The sequence below is a fragment of the Lagopus muta genome, chromosome 3, assembly GCF_023343835.1.
Source record: "Lagopus muta isolate bLagMut1 chromosome 3, bLagMut1 primary, whole genome shotgun sequence".
Lineage (NCBI taxonomy): Eukaryota > Metazoa > Chordata > Aves > Galliformes > Phasianidae > Lagopus > Lagopus muta.
In genome coordinates, this window is record NC_064435.1 from 53509456 (window position 1) to 53528988 (window position 19533).

Genomic DNA, 19533 nt, shown 5'->3' on the forward strand with positions numbered 1-19533 from the left:
AAATTGTCATTGATTAATATAAATCTCAAGCCACTTGAAATGATATTTTGAATTTGAGTGTAATGTAGATAAAGTGTCGTTTGTAACAAAAGAAATGAATTAGACTATAAAAGGAGATGTTCAAGGATAATATCTTCTATCTCTCTCTTTTTTTTTTTTTTTTTTTTTTTTTTACTCTTATCTTTTATTGGGCACCATGTTTGGTTTTGCCAGAGAGTATTTATCCTCTGGAAACTCTTTAACAATAACTAATATTAGAGCTACTTTGGTTATCTGTTTCTGTGTCAGGGTAATATTAGTGTAATTGGTCACTCAGACAAAAGACAAGAATTAAATGTCAAATACTTGAAACATTAGATAATCAATCTTAATATAATTTCATGGTCTGCACTTTCTTTTGCCTATTTTATTTTTTATTACAGCTTTGGTATATATTTTATATTTTATATTTTATATATTTTTTAATTTGCATCTTTTAGGCTGTTCACTGTAAGTTTAGGAGCTAAGATATCCTTTGTCTTGCTTAATTAATCCAGATAAATGCCCGGGATAAAACTGATATTTTTTAATAGCTATTACTACAGTAGATGATCAAGTATTTTGTGCCATCTATTTGTAACTATTTTCTATTCTTCATTCTTCAAAACCATCTAGTTCTTGCCTTTATCTCAGGCATCCTCATTATATGTGTTTTTTCTATGACATTTGTAAGGCTAACATACAGAATCAGTACTGCAGCTCACAGGCTACCAAAACTGTTTATGATATCCTTTGTGAAATCAATAATTTGCTGTGGAATTTATAATGGCAGAAATGAATTTACTCATAACAATGTCAGAAGTGGTACATCATATATCTGTGCATAGATTTACATACTTCTATGTTTTAATCTTTTTTTTTTTTTTGTCAGGTATATGTGTGTAAATATTGTTTCTCTATAAACCAATGTTACTTGAATCCCTACATATGGAATGCTAATCAAACTGTAAACTTCAATGTTATTAAAACACATTCTAAATCACAATTAATCTGTCTGGGCACTATTAGACATTGATACCCTGTTCCGGTCTCTGCTGTTGTAGAGATTTGTGAAGTTGTGCTGGTTCCCAACCATATTTGTTAATATTTGCTTTCAGTGCCATTTCTTGAGTCTCATGCATATTTTTGCCCATTGTTGCAATCCATCTGCCTTGGGTAAAGTGTTTCATACTTATCTAAGTAATCTGTCTTTACATATATTGTATCCTATCTGTAGCTTACTGTCCTTTAGACTCTGTATGAGACATAGGGCTGATTTAAAAACATATATGAAGATATATTTTTTTCAGAGTAAAGTTACTGTTACAAAATGCATCAACTTTTTCAAAATATTTACCTATTTTATTTTACTTCATAAATTTCTGGTAGAGAAATCATTGTAAGTAGCTACTGACATTCTTTTATAATTTCTTTTATGTTTGTTTATATTCTGGATCAAGGATAAATTTATCCTTTGCCAACATGTATAATCACATAATCTCCAACTTCTGCTCCTAAGAGAGCATATATTATATCTGACTTCAAACATAAAATTCACACTCTCTTATCAAAAATATTTTACTCTCATCAGACAGGGCTACTCCCTTGCCCCCTAAAGTTAAGAATGAGTGTTAACCACAATTCCAATGTTAATTTTCAAAGCAAAGCAAGAAATGTAATGACAGTGTCTGTGAGAAAACACTATAAAAAAAATTACGAGAACTAAAGACTGAGATTGTCTTGTGTAGCAATCAGGAGAGATTTCAATGTTATAGTTAAAAAAACCCCTCCATCCTGATAAAAAAAAAAGAAAATTAAATGAAGCCATTTTATTTTGGATGAACCAATAAACAAACCCCTCCCTCTACAGTCACAATAATAAGTATGAAACTGCAATATGATATCAAGCAATTTTTTTTTTCTTACCTTCAAAGAGTTGAACATTATTTATTAAAGTATGCATAGATTTCATTTCCTTTAAATAATAAAACTAATAACACGTAATTAAATTCTTCTGAATGAGGACTGAAAAAAAGGAAAATTATCTTTAGTCATGTATTTCACCAGTTCTTAACCTGTTACAGAATACAAAACAAAAACAAAAACAAATAAACAAACAAACACACAGAAAATTTCTCCAGAGTATTTGTACAGAAGACATGATCTTCTCCTTTGACCAGATAACACTTAGATAACACTTCTTTATAGTCACTCGGGCAGGTCAAAAACACTGAATATATATTTATCTTTTGTTACTACATTTTCACTCTTCAGCCCACAGCATGGCTAATCTTAGTTACTAGTGAATTTTAAAAGGTAATGGAAGATTCCCTTAAGAACATCATTACACAGTTTGCCAGATCTCATCAAATACTCCAGTTTATAACTTCTCCTTTATTAATTTCATACTAGTAATTGTTGGAATCTCTCAAATTTTTCATTTCCCTTAGGTAATCAGATACTTCTATAAAACTTTTCTGCAGATCTTTTTTTTTTCAGCTAAATTAAGTACAAATTATCAAATGGAATATGAAGTTACATAGTCAATCCAATGATTCATTTCTCACAAGTGGAAAGAAATCAACAGGTTTGACTTAGAATATCAGGAACCTAACAAGATGCGGCCCAGTAACAACTAAGAATATTTTCTTACTTCAGAGATAAACACCGTTTCCCTGTTGTACAGATGTGATTTTAGGACTTTGTTGGATAATGGGTAAAAAAAATTATTTGAGAGCTACTGTAGGTCATCCTTGTCTTTCATAAAGAACTCTCTGGATTTGACAACAGTATACACTGTTTACAAAAATTATCTATCATTACAGTTCATTACAGTCAACAGAAGAAATCATAATGTCAGGCAAAACATGATTAGGTATTCAAAGTTACTTCCTCATCTAAACAGAGAAACTATTTCGATTGAGAAAGGATCAGGCATTTTTATCCTATTTGTACTAAATACAACATGAAAGTATGAGGAATTCTAGTAAGGCCAATGTGGCTATCTGTGGATTTTTTAGGGTAAAATCTGTGTAAATCTATAAACCTAATACTAAAACCGTAGATCTCACTATCTCCAAACAATAAGGGCACTCTCTTTCTCTTTGCTGCTTGGATCAAATAATTAATATGCACAATATTATATGCATATATATATAAAAAAGAACACACTCAAAATTGCAACTTGAGAGCTGAACACAAGTATTAGAATCATCAATACAGCAGTAGGTTTAGGTTGGACGTCAGGAAAAATGTCTTTACAGAAAGGACTGTTAAGCACTGGAATAGACTCCCTAGGAAGGTGACTAAGTCACCATCCCTGAATGTGTTTAAAAACCATTTGGATGTGGTGCTCAGGGACATGATTTAGCAGAGGGTTGCTAGAATTAGGGTAGTATGGTTAGGTTATTGTTGGACTTAATGATCTTTAAGGTCTTTTCCAACCTGAGCAAGAAGGAAAACATTGATTGAAAATCTGTAAAGTAAGCAACTAATGGAAGAGAAATAAATAAAAAACAAGTGGGTCCCTTTTTCCAGACAGAACGTTTTGATTATATTTGATTATTTGATGACGCTTAGATCCAAAACTGCTGCTGAGTAGCTATATATGTAAAAGCATAGAAATCGTCTGAGATATCTTTGTATTGACTGTAGACTATTTGCAAAAAACACAGTGGGAGATTAATTTTGAAGTTTTATTTGAGTCTAATAGAATGATACAGGATCATTTTCAGAAGAAATGAATCAACATTAGAACATTTTTCTATCCTATTATCCAATGTTATACACAAAGTTTTATAACCATCAGCTTAGTAATTTAAAGATCCATGATAGTGTTATGGTAAAATTGATTACTTCTGATAATATTGCATTCCATAATAAAAAAAAAATAAAAATAGCTCTATGCTGGTATAACAGTCATATTTAAACTCTTAAAGATAAATACTTATGCTTTGATAATATTTTGTTATAAGTACAGTAATATAACATGGTGGACTACAGTATTTATGTTGAATATTGATTCTAACTTGAATTAATTTCTTTTTTTTTCCTATCTTATTTGCTAAAATAAGTATTAGTTTTATGTATTTCCCAATAGCTCCATTATAGATATTAGTATGCTGGTGTTGTAACAGGTATTTATTTTTACGTTTATAGGAAAGAAGATTTATTTTAGTTTTATCATCTTACAAACAATAAATAGATTATTAAGTACTTCTGACAATTGTATTCTACTTTGTCACACAAGTGTTTTTATATAATGAAGCATTATACAAATATGAATATTTAACTTTGTTTTATGAATATATTCAACAGTGAGAGCGAAAGTCAACTTTGGAAATAGTTTAAAGCTTGTGGATGACAGAATATTTACAATAACAATTTATGGCTTATATTCCTTCTTCCGTACTTGCAAGACCCAGGTTTTCTGTGCCCAGTATGGGGATCTTGATATCCAAAGCAGCACAATCTTAGTTTACTCTTTTTTTTTTTTTTTCTTTTTTCTTTTCTTTTTTTTTTTTCTTTTTCAAATGGAGAATGCCCATCCTCTCAAATAATGATAGGTATGATTTTTCAGAAAATCACCACATCCAAGATTTCGATCTTTATTTTTGTGCTTGAATGTGGTATGACCTCCTTTTTAAAAACTGAGTTGATTTTGGTTGCTGAGAACTTATGGAAAAAAAACAAGTGATCAAACAATAACTAATCTCTAGTACTCCTTTGGGAAGCATACATGCCTGCAAGCTGTTTAAAGTGAGGTCCCCAGCCTACAAGGTATTCATAATTTTGATCTGCATCTGACATATTTGAGCCTAAGGAGCTGAGAGATCCTGCTAAAGAGCCAGTGCCCTCAAATGCATATGTCTGAAGTGAGTCATATGGAGGAGCACTAGGGTCTGTATTGGCTTCTTCAAGCTTTTCTGAAATGAATTGCCTGAAAATAGCACTATCAGGACCAACCTGCAGAGACTGTCTGTAGAGACTGTGGATTTCTGTGGTGATTTTCTTTCGAGGTTTGTGTGTTCTCAAGACAGTGCGTGTCCTCAGTGCTGAAATGTCAAAAGCTTCTGTGTCCTCCTCACCACCTCCTTCATCATCATACCTGACAATGTTCTCTCTGAATTCTTCCACTTTCTCTGGAAAGAGAGTCTTCTTCCTCTGCTGTCTTATGCCTATAATCGCTGAAAAGAACACTGACAAGACAAACAAACAAAACAAAACAAAAAGAAAGCGAGGGAAAATATAAACAAAGCCAGAGACTTTGAATGTGCCTAGAAAGCCTTTAAAAATAATAATGTTTCTTAATATCACTGCAATTGCAAAGTGAAACTATCTTATCAAATTTATAGAACTGTGATTATTACAGATTTTATGGTTTTGAACTGAGTATAGTATGTGGTGGAAAAACTGCTACAGAGGGACTTATAAAATGGGTGAATGAAATGGAGCAATTCTTTGAGTAGATGAGAGTTGGAAGCAGTGATGGAAACAGATTATGTTTTTTGAAACTGCTTTGTTTTATCACATAATATATCAATTTTATATTCAGAATTTAAAGTTTTTAATCTCTCTTTCACATTAGAGACCCAGGAAGAACAGATGAAAAATGAGGCAAAGAGCTAAATATCCTCCTCAATTGGCCAAAAATAATTCAGTTCCATAGATCATGCAGGGTGTGGCTCAATTTTTTATACAACATTGATTTAGAAATTTGAGGACTATAACTAAATTTTGTGTAATGCTGTAGCAGTGGAGTCTTATGAATAAGAACAGCTCCAATTTTAACATATGAGAATCTTTTTTCTTTTTTTAAATATGTTTTAAAGATTTTTTTAAAAATCTTATACCATTTCATTTTTAGCTGAACAATTCAGTTTAAATATTCTACAACATTCAGAGAGATTAATGTTTCCCTGCAGAAAGGATCTGTATGTCGCTGGTGGACAACAGGTTGGCCATGAGCCAGCAGTGTGCCCTTGTGGCCAAGAAGGCAAATGATATCTTGGGGTGCATTAAAAAGAATATAGCCAGCAGGTTGAGGGAGGTGATCCATTCCCATCTTCCTCTCCCTAGTGAGGCCACATTTGAAGTGCTGTGTCCACGTTTGGGCTCTCCAGTACAAGAAAGACAGGGAGCTAGTGGAGAGAGTCCAGCTGAGAGCCACAGATCTGATTTGGGGCCTGAAAGTATCTTCGTTATGAGGAAAGGCTGTGAGACTTGGAGCTGTTCAGCCTGGAGAAGGAAGACTAATAGGAGATCTTATAAACTCTTATAAATATCTAAAGGATGGATGTCAGGTGCTCTAACTGTAAGTTATGACTCAGGATATAACATGATATAACTGCCAATCATGACGGGGTTTTACCTCCCTTAGGGATATGAAGCATCTTATTTCCCCTCATACTGTTTCATGAGATCTTGAAATACTAGCATAAAACTTGGATGCACTGGAAACAAAAACTTTTATAATGTTATTATAATTATATATAATTATAATTATTAAATTATATTTAAAAAACAAACAACTATGTAGTACTCCTAGTTCTCAAAGTCCTTTGCATAGTGAACAGTTACAACAGTAAATATCATAATATCAACTAAAGTAAAAAATGAATAAAATTTAATGCTCATCTGTAAGTTGCAAATTGTTCAATTTTGAATTGTCCTAAGTATACATGAGAGGGCTTAATTCATTACTTAACTAATGGATATTAACTTCTGTCTAATTTTTTTTAATCTATATTCTTACTTTAACTTTTATGATATTCATAGCCCCAGTAGACAGCAACTGTTTTCTTCTGAGAGAGATCTGTCTGCAAGTGACCAAGATGGCCTTGATAAAGAAGTGGCAGTGACTACTTTGCGTGGTCCTCAACTCTGTAAATGCATAGCAAGTGACCAGGTTCAGATATCCTGCAACAAGCCTCGAAATACACTTTGGCCCATTTGTAAGCTTGCGCAGACTAAAAGGTATGTACTTCAGTCAAGGGAGCCTGCATTCTAATTTTCAGCTCAGTCAAGGTGACTCTGGAAGTGCAGGGAAGTCTAGAAACAGCCAATCCCTATTATATATTCCTGTTTTCTCTTTTGAAAACCAGGAGTGAGAAGTGGTGGATCTACTGTATTCTGGACCTTGCTATGGAGTCAAGAATTGACTCATTTCTGGCAAGATTACTTCCATTTAGATATAACCATAACAAAGTACTCTTTCATTGTTTTAATCACCCTATCTACTCAAATTGTTCAGAGAGAGAAGTAATTTTTTTTTATTTTTTTATTTTTTTAGAACTGTGGGTTTTCTCCATTTTCCTGCATGTTATATAATCCTAAGAGTCCAAAGACATATAAACTCCTTATTCATAACTCATAAGCATGCTGCTGCAGTGCAGTACATGCTGCTGTAGGACTATGTTATGGGTACATTCTAGGAGAAATTTCAGTGAGTTCTCATCCAGAGATTCAGTTGAAAGGTCAGAAGTAAAATAACAGGAAATAATTGGATCTAAATTCTATGCCTTGTGCTAAGGTAAAGAAGGCCATAAGCTTGTGGATAGAATGCAGAATATGGGTGATGTTCACTTGTTCAACGTAATTTTTCCCTAATCTAACATTAAAATAATTCCAATATCTGTCTGGAACTTCTTATTTTCTTGTATTGATACTACAACAAATCAAAATACTATATCAGAATAGTTGCCAGACATCATTTTCAATCCTGTTTTCTTATGCTTAGTGATAACATGCTTTATATGCTGTTAATCTTAGATTAGCTGAGGTCATACTGTATAATGAGGGTAGATAAAAGAATGTTCTTTACATCCTCATGAATTTTCATGTGAAAAGCAAACAACAAAAGAAAAATCGGGTTTATTTACTATTGTTTTATATTTTTTTCACTGATATGAAAGTCTATAAATGTTAATACTGTATTTGCTCTCACTAACAAATACATTGAGACGTTTATCTCTGAAAATTTGTTTCATAAGTCAATGAGACTTCTGCTCTTATTCCTTTTTTCTAGACATTCTATTTGAGCTGTCAGATAGTTTGTTGCAGTTTACCTGCTTGTTTTGTTTATGATTATATTTTTTTCTATTTCTTAGAAGTTTCTGAAAAACGGGTTATGCTAAGTTTTTACAATTTAAAATGATGATTTGATACCGGTGAAATCTGTTTTCACCTTCATTTTCTGATGTTGGGTTTGTTTGTTTGTTTGTAGAGTTGCACTATTGGTTGAAAAATTGTTTCCCTAAGATCTGTCAGTTATTTGGTGATATTTTGGGGTATGGTATTTCCTGTGATATTTTATTATAAAGCATAACATGGATATGCCATATTATTCCACAAGTAACAGAAGATGAAGTTGGAGCTGAAAGTCCTTCCCTGTGGCTTTATTCTCATCAGCTTGATTGATAAAACAAACCTACCCAGCTTAATCACCTTTTTTTCTTTCTTTCCTGGCCTCAAACTACAAAATCTTAACCATAACTCAGGCATAGATTTGGGAGAGACAGTTAGCCTTTGGTGAATAATTTCTACAATGGGCCTGCTGTTATAGTATGTCAGTGTCAAGTCACTCATCAAACACTTCAGGGATATTGTGTCCGATTCCCTTTTTTTGAAAAAGAGAAAATGTAGTTGAGATAATTGCATGCTTTCCAGGGAAAAAAAAGCTGTTTCCCTGAGTACTGTGACTACACTGTGTCTTGCAGGGCTGAAAATGCCAGACTAGACTGTGCAGACTCTTTTGTGAGTGTCATTTGTTGACTATGCATAATTGAGGCTTCACAAGCACATCTCCTATTTGTTTAAGGTGCCTCCTTTTCACATCCACACTTTGCAAGTAGTAGTAGAGGATAATTTTATGTTTCTTGAGAGGGAAAAAACGTCCAACATCTGAATAAAATGTTATCTGAAAATGCTGTTATTACAGAATTGCAGAAAAGCCGAGTTTGGAAGATTATTTCTGGAGGTCAGGTGGCCCAACTCCTTCTCAAGCAGGGCCACCCAAAGCCATGTCCAGGCAGCTTCTGGCAATCTCCAAGGAGACCCCCCAACCCCCCAACAACCTCTCTGGATAACTTTTGTTAGTGTCAGACACCTGCATAGCGCATAAGTTCTCCCCAGTGTACAGAGGGAACCTCCTATGCTCCAGTTTGTGCCCATTGCCTCTTGTCCTGGCACAGTGTATCACTTAAAAGAGCCTGGCTCCATCTTCTTTACACCTTTCCTTCAATTACTTTTAACACGTTGATAAGATTTCCCCTAAGCGTCCTCTTTCCTACGCTGAGCAGTCTGGACAGAGGAACATCCTGCTTGTTTCTAGAGAGAAACAAGCTTTCTCTGAGAGAATTTTCTTTAATTAAATTACACATATCTTAGCTATGTATTTGGCATAATTAAGGAAGAATGAGCATTTCTCTACCAAAGGTATCTTTTACTAACCCATCTCCTTTCATAACTGTGTCAGCTTTACCTGGGCTCAGTACAGACTTTGTCTTTCCAGATCTTTATTCATGTCAGTGCTGGAGAAATAAATAGAATCATGGATCAACTAAAGCCAACTTTTATAGCATTGTGTTAGGAATCAAATTTTACTGTAAACTGGAAAAAATAGCATTGCTTTAGAAAGCAGAAAAGAAACAAAAGATCTACATTATTATGTTTTTTTTCTCAATAAGACAATATTTCTATTTTTTCCCCAGTCTAGGAATCACTTTTGCCACATAATCTGAACTACTGTAGAAGAAAACACAACCATATATCTTACTCATACTTACCCAGGAGTATTAGTAGGCAAGCCAAAACAGCAACTAAAGCTTCTGTGCTGAGGCCTATGGAATACAGGAAAGCTCCATAACGACAGTATAAGGTGTTCACTTCAGTATCACAGTCACAGACAGTGACAGTGAGTGTATTTGTGCTTGTAAGTGGTGGAGATCCATTATCCAGAATTAAGATTGGCAAGAAGAAATAAAACTGCTCTTGTCTACTGAAGCCACTTACTGCTGTGAAAATTCCAGCTGTGTTATCTAGAAGATAAATTATACATGATATACATTTCGCATTTTGCAACAACAAAAATGCAGTGGAATCCAACCTATTTAAAAACAATGCTAAATATGATAGATGTTAAGAAAGTAAGTCCAGTTATGGACACGTGTCCTTTGCTTGTGTGAACTGTGAATAATGTATTTATTTTGTCATATATTTTCCAGTTTCACTAATAAAATTTGTTTTTAAAGCTATATTTTTAATGTTCAAAGCTAAAAAACATCCCACTGCTCTGGCCAATCAGCTGATTCTTACAATGATGCTGCGTATATAATCCAGCAGTTTGCAGATGAAATACAGAAATTTACCTGTGAAAGGTCTCCAAAAGTGTGCCTGACAGCACACAGAGAGAGCATGTGGAAACTGAAAGAACAGAAAGCAAAGAAGTCCACTGATATAATAATTTATTTCTTTCCCTAATTCAAAACTTGATCTAGCTGAGCTCTTATTATCTAAATGAAGGAAAAGCTGCTAGAGGCTCTCACCTTTCTTTATATTTAACTATAAGCATTCAGAAATCAGTTCTGTATAAAGCTCAATAAGCAGATTAAGTTCAGCTTGTGCTGCATATCAACGAACTTGAATCTGAAACTTAGCTTGGAAAACAAAATAACCTTAACTAAATCTGTGTAAAATGGAAAAAAGAAAAAAGTAAAAAAAAAAAAAAAAAATCTAACGTGAATATTTATATAATGGCAGGGAGAATTACTACTTATGTGCATATGTGTAGAAAGAAAAAAAAAAAGCACAAGTTTTTGCAATTATCTCTACAAAATATTTATGCAAGCAATCTACTGAAGTTCTTTCATGTTTCTAAGTCAAATTTTAGGGAGATAAAATGCTCCAGATCTGTTGATTTTCTCTTGCTTCTCCCTGGACCTCTTCCAGATCACCTAGCTACTCGTGTGAAATTCAGTAGAAAGCTAAAGATTGTGGATTGAAAATATGATGATTGAAAAGATTTTTTTTTTCACCAATAGCCACTGGATGCACTGTCTTGTGCAATGCTTTGCTATGATTTTGGGCAGAATGAGAAAAGGTGGGAATGTCTTATTCTTCTTATAGAATTTGACCTTTATTTAGAAAGTTATCTCCTCCTGGCACTGAGTGAGACATTATTGAAGATGGAAGATGGAAAGCATATTAAAACTTTTAATTTAACTTTGAAGATTATGAGAAAAGCAGTTTGCCATTTAACATGGTCTAAACATTCCAGAGCTTATTTCCATTGATTTAATCACCTAGCCAGAACACTAGGATACACTTGTGTGATGGCATCAGTAATGAAGGAATGTAGATTAAACTTTTAGGAAAACAGATCACATTTCTATTTATCATAGAATCCTAGAATGACTTAGTTTGGAAGGGACATTAAAGATCCTGATGTGGGCTGACTTACCACCCACTAAATCAGGCTGCCCAGGGCCCCATAAAACCTGGCCTTCAAGACCTCCAGGGATGGGGCATTCACAACTTCTCTGGGCAGCTTCTCCCAGTGCCTGACCACCTTCCCCCTTGTCCTATCACTATTTAAAGGCAGTTTAAAAAGTCAATTTTCCTCCTATTTATAAGCTACCCTCAAGCAATAGAAGGCTGAATTGAGGTCTCCCTAGAGAGGACTCCCTAGAGTCCTCCCTTCTTGCTGATGTGGTGAAGTAACAGATTTGTACTAACAGCAATTTCTTCCTGGCAGTCTTGTTGCATAGATAAGTAGTAATGGGATGTACCAACTTTCTTGTTAAAATTGTCTCTTAGATTAGGAGTATAAACTGAAAGGAATAACTATATTTTTCATCTAAGATATTTTACTTTCCTTGACATGAAATCATCTTTTGCTGCTTAGTTACAATGACATTTTCATTTTAAGTGAATAATTTTTTAATTGCTAATGTGAGGGGGGTGATGTCCATGCATCTTCATTAGAGTTTTTAATGACTCTACCTTGATTATCTTTGACAGTAAAACGCGAGTTGTTTGTGGCCTCCTGAGCCAACGAGAAGTAAAATTGGTGACTTTCTGCTGAGTCATCTTTGTCCACTGCACTGATGCTCTGAATTAGCTGGAAAGAGATATGCACAATTGTTTAATAATTAAAGTGTCTAATGCTCCTTTAAAATTGTAAAAGAGCATATCAGATATAACGTTAAATGGTTAATGCTAGAAATTAGATTTGCAAATACATATTAAGTACACGTTATCTGTTCACAAATATACAGCTCCCATACCTAAAAGTCAATTCAAGACTGGTATTCTGCAAATATTTTACTTTGTGTTCTTTTTTCCATCAGTTTGGGAGAGATGGGCTTTAAAATCTTCAGAAAATATAAGATTTCCCAGATCAAAAGACAAGGGGCAAATTAGATTTCCATAAATGAAAAGAAGTAGAAAAGAATCATACACTTGAATGAATTCCTCTATACAAAATATATTCCTTTGAGCCCACAAACACATTGATCTGATATATTGTAGCAGCAGCAAGGGAGATGTTTACAAATTCATGTGCTGAATTGTTGATTATAAATATTATAACAGACTGATTATGGATTTTCTTGGCCTATTTCTGGTCAGGAATATAAAGTTGCCTTCATTTACAAATGTGTCATGACCAAATGAAATCAAAACATATAGCGTTCATTATATTTTATCTCTGTAAATAAGTAAAAACCTTATATTTAATGAATTCTAAATGTTTCTGCTAATAATAAAAATGTGGGGTTTATTTGTTTGTTTGTTTGTTTACTTTTACCAGTAAATATTTAGTTAACTGGGCATCCACATATAGTAGTGAAAATAATCACTGATATCATTGATTATAAGGAAATCTAGCTGATGAAAAGCCAAAAAAAAGATATCTAATTTGAGCTTAGTTTTATTAGTCATCTCGTGCCTTACAGATATTTCTATCTAATAGTCTTGCACTTTCAACTTTCCCCAAACCGGAAATCACACAAATGCTACAAGCACTACTTTAAAAGCAAAAACAACAGTAAGTCAGCAGAAGCAACTACAGCCTTCCACCTGTGCCTTTGAAGACTCCTTCCTGACTAAGATTTCTTTTAATGAAAGAGTTAGGAATTCAATGTTTGTTTTCCTTTAAAGCAAGCTAAGTTTGAAATCCACAAAACAGTGTAAAGAGTTTAAAAAGAGAAGTTAAAAAGAGTGTAAACCCCTAGAAGCTTTGCATTCTTAATATTCTTCCCTTCTTATATGCAAAATTTAATTCAAACCTGTAATTTCAAAATATTTTATTGCTAATAATGAGAGTAGTGATTACACCTGGTGACAGTGTACAAAGGCTATAGCTTAAAGGCCAATCAGAATACATTGTGCTTACACAGATTTATCATGTTTTTACATTCTAAGCGATGTCAGTGAGGGCATTGCTCCAATGTTAATCACATACCCGTAGAACTCAAGTAAAGATTTTCTTTATTTCCTTCTGTATCAAATGAGTAGTTTTCATTTTTACTCTAACTGATGACTAATTTATTAAAGGTAAAGCAGTAAGTAAATTAATGCTTTTTTTTTCTTGTCTCTAGTTTAAAATGCTCTGCATATGTGATTAGTAACAAAAATTACTAAGTAAGCTGCAACACTGAAGTCATTTCATATGTGATCTCCAAATAATATGAACTCAGAATTGCCAGGATTAATATGTATTAGAGAAGCATTAATTCAGTTTGTATCCAGTGCAGCTTGTCTTCAGCTAAGTTCTGTTTCCTGCATAACAGAACTGCTATGGGGTCTAACCCAACATCCACAAAATATAGGTCTATTTTGGATGCTCAGCTTGCTTACTCAAGATGCGAGTTGTCTCATAGTTTACTTCAAATTTTTGTCCCACAAATTAAAAGTTAAATAACTAATGCCTTTAGAATTAAGCTTTCTGGGAAATAGATTTTTACTGTGATGTCTCTGGAATAGTTTTGGCTCATTTTACATCCTGATTGTTTTTATAGTTTCTTGCTTTTGGAATTCAACCCTTTGTCGCTATTGCAAATATCTAAGAAGAAGAAAATAAAGGGTTCTGGTCATCCTCTGCCAAGTTTACAAGAAGCTATAAATTCAAAGAGAATCCCAGTTTTTAGATACCTTACTAATACTGTAATATTGATTTGACACTAGTTGTAGCTGCAATTGGGTGGAAAGCTATTCTTCATAGCTACTTTCAGGCTCAAGTTATTTTGAGACTAATATATTTAATGCTGGTAGGGCAGATAAAGTGGGTTTTTTTTTGTTTGTTTGTTTGTTTTCTTGTTTTGGTTTGGTTTGGGGTTTTTTTCCCTTCAATGAAAGAAAGAAAAAAACATGTTGTGGGCAATATATAACTGACTTATGGGTTGTGAGATATTACAAATAGTGAAAAATACGTTCAAAATATCTGATAAGTATGATGAGTGGATTTAGAATGTTGCCAAAATAATACTATATTTTTTGCACTCATTTCTATTGTAAAATTTCAGAAGACTGTCTCTCAGTCATAAAAAACAACAAAATCTTTTTTTATATATTATTGTGTATCAGGAAGGACTCAAGAAAAAGTCATTAAAATAAAATTTAACTTTTGACATTATCTTTCCTTCTTCAGTGCTTTTCTTTTCTCTTCTCAAAGCTTTGTAAGTTGGGAGATGCAAATCTATTACAACGTAACTCATGAAAGCAGACACAAGTCGGCTGTGAGAAATTAGAATTCTGGAGGTATCCAGAATATCTTTCAGCATATCCTTTCCAGCTAAAAAGAATGAGAAAGCTACTTTAAAAATTGAAATGAGATAGAATATCAATACAAGCTTTGACCTCAGCTCATACTCTCTAAGCAGATTCCTGGAGTCTTTGTAGATGATTGCAGAAGTTTGCCTAAACAAAGACATGTGACGTACTGATTAAGCTCCTCCCTTACTTAAACTGACTCTTCTGAAGTTGTATTATTCAAAGAACAACCACTGCAACTTACAAAATCACTTTATAACCTCTAGGCTTCTAGCTGATGAAAAGGAATACACATTCTAATACGTGTGCAAAAGAATTAAAATCAAGAGAGAAAAAATAGCTGATGTGTCTCCTGTATGTCTATCAGTTCAGTTGTAAGTTGTAAACATTAAGGATAATAACAGTCTCTAAGTGGTTATTATGCATATCAGTAGCAGCTTTCTGTTGTTGCTCCTAAAATAATTTGCTAATGAGAAGTCAATTTAACTAGCTCTTTGAATGGTCTCCACATGTCAAACTAAAGCCATCTGAGACTCTCACAAACTGTTATTGATGAAAAAAAAAGGGGGAGGGGAGTAATAAACCTAAAAAGTAATTTAGAGCACCTTTTTGTTTGTACATTGAAATGGAAGATCTTTTTCATCCTTCATTCAAACTTTATAATGTTAAACATAACTATTTTTTTTACTTTTTAATTAAAAAATGCTTTTTAAGAGAAATCACTAGTGGGCTAATATACAGATGTTATTTATTAAAAAACAATTGTGGAGTAATAAAAGCCTTGGAAGATAAACAATCTGAGCTTTTTTATATTGTAGACAAGTGCAGAAATAGATTACAAATACAAATTTTATAGGTTTCCATGTTTTATTAATTGATACTGAGTTATTTAATTTCAAGCATTAACTGTTGATTTAAGAAATTTATATTGGTTTACTTTTATATGTTTGTCATATGATTTTTTGTCAAAAATTAAGACTGTTTTCTATGTATTGTGAAACTTTTTAGAATTATCAGTATTATTTTGTTTCAATTAAGGGGAGAAAATACATATCAGACTTCTGAAATTGGTATTTCACATTATACACATATCAACAGAACTGATTTTGAAATTAGACAAAATGCATCCTATGCTTGCAATACTGCAGTAGTCAATAATAGAGAAAGCATTAATATCTCCAATTAAATTTTCATAATAATGAGAAAAATGTCTGCTAACTCATTCACACTTACCTGACCTGGTACTGCATTTTCACAAACAAATGTTTCATAATATTTAGGAAATTCTGGTGCATGGTCATTTACATCAAGAACTTGGATATATACATTTGCTTCTGAAATTTTTTCAGGATTTCCTAATGATTAAAAAAGGCAGAAATTCAATGTTACGTACTAACTACTATATATTTTGAGGTAATGTAACATTAGAAAACTTTATTACATCTGATGGAGAAGAAAGTAGCCACTGAGACCTACAGACACATTACATACTAAACTGTTTTTATTTATTTTGTTCAAATTTAACCTGTAAAATGATTTAGCATGTTCTTTTGAAGCTAGAACAAAAAACATAATCTTAATTGCTAAAACAGATCAGAAAGTGCTGAGATTTTTCTTTTTGTTTTAATAGAGTTCTATCTACAAAAAGGTGTTGGGTTTTGTTTGTTGTTGTTGTTTGTTTGTCTTAATTATCCAATACATCATGTTAAAATACAATAATACATATTGAAATATGTAAGGATATTTCTCATAAAAGTTTAGATTTTTCACTCTTCCATTTACTGAGTTGGAAATGGAATTCAGTGTAAAAATAAAATCTGATTTGGAGAAATTAGATGAGGATTAGTTCATGCAGAACGGCTTGATGTACTAATAAAGGATGTTGTAGTGACTGGTCACAAGCTTTTAAGAAAATGAATTACATTTTCTTGCTACCGTTACTTACATGATGATCTTTTACCATACTACACTCCTGTCATGGTATTTTAAGATTTTTACCTTTTTAGTGAAAACCATACCAAAAACTTAAATACTTGCAAAATATTTCTGCCACTGTCAGCCATATATATTACTTCCAGTGGACACTGATACTTAATCCTAGTAAATAGCATACTATTTACCTAGTAAATAGTAAAGCAAGAAATTTGACTTCGAAGCATATACTTGTAAAGAAGTCAGAGTTTACCTACTCACTGGTAGACTTAATAGACTGAGATTACAATTTTGTTCTGAGTATTATTTGCACAACAGATTTAATTCTCAGGCATTCGGTACTTGTGAAAACTGTACTGCCTCTGTTACATGGGTGACTTTGCTACTGCAGCTTTAGATACAAAAAAACTATATATCTTCCTCCCCTATGAAAAGGAAATCAAAATTTGTCTGTATAAGGCACTTCTATTCCTGCAATTACTGCATTTATACAAAGTTACATTACTGTAACTATCTTAGATGAGGAAAAACCACACTCTATAAAACTGTGTGTGTATTAGGTCTAAACAAACTATGCAATACAAATGTTCATAAGAGTCACCTAACTCTGGTTTCAGCTGGGCTAGAGTTAATTTTATTTAGCTGGTATGGCGCTGTGTCTTGGATTTAGGAAGAAAATATTGATAACACACTAATGTTTTAGTTGTTGCAGAACAATACATACACTAAGTCAGGGATTTTCCTGATTCTCATACTTCCTTGCTAGTGATAGAGCCAGAGGAGCTGAGAAGGGATGGAACCATTACAGAAGACTCATAACCTGTTTAGCCTAACTTTCTTGTATGTTTCTTAATTATAACATCTGTATATTCACTGATTACACAACTGGTCATACTCAACCTTTACAAAGAACAGCTGAAGAGTCAAATAAGGTGTGCCACCCTTTATGTCAGTGACCAGCAGGAGTGCATGGAGATCAGTATCGGGAGGGATAAGGACCTGACAGAGCTTGTGAGTTGTGATTAAATGGAGAGAAAGGACAGGTGACATTGTAGTGGAGGTCTGGTACAGGCCACCTGATCAGGAAGGATAAGTGAATGAGGCCCTGTACAGATGGATAGGTCTCACATTCACAAGCCCTGGTGATCACAGGGAAATTTAACCACACCTATACCTGCTGGAGAAACAATACAGCAGAGCATATGCAATTGAGAAGGTTTCTGCAATGCATTGATGGTAGTTTCCTTCTCCAAGTGGCTGAGGAACCAATGAGGAGAGATATTGTACTGGACCTTATTCTCACCAACAAAGAAGGGCTTGCTAGGAATGTGAAAGTAAAAGGCAACCTTGATTTCAGTGACCACGAAATGGCCAAGATCCTTAAGGCAGTGAGGAGAGTGCAAGTTCACAGCCCTGGAATTTGGGAGAACAGACAATGGCTTTTTCAAAGATATGCTTGGTAGAGTACTTCAGGACAAAGTCCTAGATGGAAGAGAGGCTCAAAAAAGCAGGTTAATATTCAAAGATCACTTTCTCCAAGCTCAGGAGTGATGCATCTTAATAAAGAGGAAGTCAGGTGAAAGTAGGTCTAGTAGACCTGCGTGAAAGAACAAAGAGATTGTGATCAAATTTAAACAAAAAAAAAGGAACATTCATAGGGTAGAAAAAAGGACAAGTAACCTGGAATGAATACAGATATGTTTTCTGAGTAGCTAGTAATTAAATTAGGAAAACCAAAACCTAGAATTGAATTTTTCCAGGAAAAAGGCAACAATAAAGACTTCTACAAATACCTCAATAACAAAAGAGAGACTAGGAGAAAATGTGAGTGCTCTCTTAAGAAAAGAGAAGATACAGTTATGCAGGACAATGAAAAGACTGAGGTACTGAATGCCCTATTTGGCTCAGTCTTTACAGCAAGACCTCTTTAGGAATCCCAGATCTCAGCAGCCTGGCTGAATGGCTGGAGCTAGGAAGACATGTCCTTGGTAGAAGATTAAGCTGAGGAATACTTGAAGAAATTGGATATACACAACTCCATGATCGCTGGTGGCATGCACGCAGGAGAGCTGAAGGAGCTGGCAGCTGCGGTTGTAAGGCTACACTTGTACAAGCTGGATGAGCAGACAGTGATGTGGATCAAAAACTAGCTGAACAACCAGACGCAGATGGTTGTGGTCAGTGGCACAAAGTCTCGTTGGAGGCCTGGAACAAACAGAGGTTCTGTCCCAGTTAACATCTTCGTTAATTGTCTCAATAACATGATAGAGTGCATTCTTAGCATATTTTGCATGTGACTTGAAACAGGAGGAAATTACTTACCAGAGTGTCATGCAGCCATCTAGAGGGAACCTGACAGGCTGTAGAGTTGTGACGACAAAAAACTGCATGAAGTTCAACAAGGAGAAGTGCAGAGTTCAGTACCTGGAGAATAACAACCCCAGGCACCAGTATACAAGTGCTACTCAACTCCAAAGCAGCTCTGCAGAAAAAGACTTGGGGGCACTGGTGAACATCAAGTTGAGCATGAGTCACAAAGAGTGTGATTAATCCAGCTCCTCTCAGTTTTGGAAATGGTAGCAAAGCCCGCTCCTGAGAAATGATATCCAACCTTGACTAAATCCCCCCAAGTTTTATTGTTTAGTATGATATCACATGGTATAGAATAATGTTTTGGTCAGTTTGGGTCATCTGTCATGGTTCTGTTCCCTCCCTGGCAGGCCCTCAGACTTTTCAGTGGCAGGGAGATGCAGAAATATATTGATGTATTATCAACATTATTTTCAATCTAGATCCAAGACAGCACTATGCCAG

General features: G+C 34.0%; 1 protein-coding gene across 6 annotated transcripts in view; it reads right to left on the reverse strand.

Moving 5' to 3' along the window:
- Positions 1 to 222: 222 nt before the first annotated feature.
- CDH19 (cadherin 19) overlaps positions 223 to 19533 on the reverse strand; it is a 100885-nt gene continuing 81574 nt past the window's right edge. For 5 of the 6 annotated variants that reach the window (XM_048939768.1, XM_048939765.1, XM_048939766.1 and 2 more), the window contains 4 exons: positions 16021 to 16142; positions 12019 to 12136; positions 9804 to 10055; positions 223 to 5216 (listed from right to left, as the gene is read on the reverse strand). In XM_048939768.1, the coding sequence (XP_048795725.1) occupies positions 4726 to 5216; positions 9804 to 10055; positions 12019 to 12136; positions 16021 to 16142 (983 nt within the window). In that variant the 3' untranslated portion in view covers positions 223 to 4725. Of the gene's footprint in view, positions 5217 to 9803; positions 10056 to 12018; positions 12137 to 16020; positions 16143 to 19533 lie in introns of those variants that run through there. The other variant, XM_048939771.1, reaches the window with a different exon arrangement.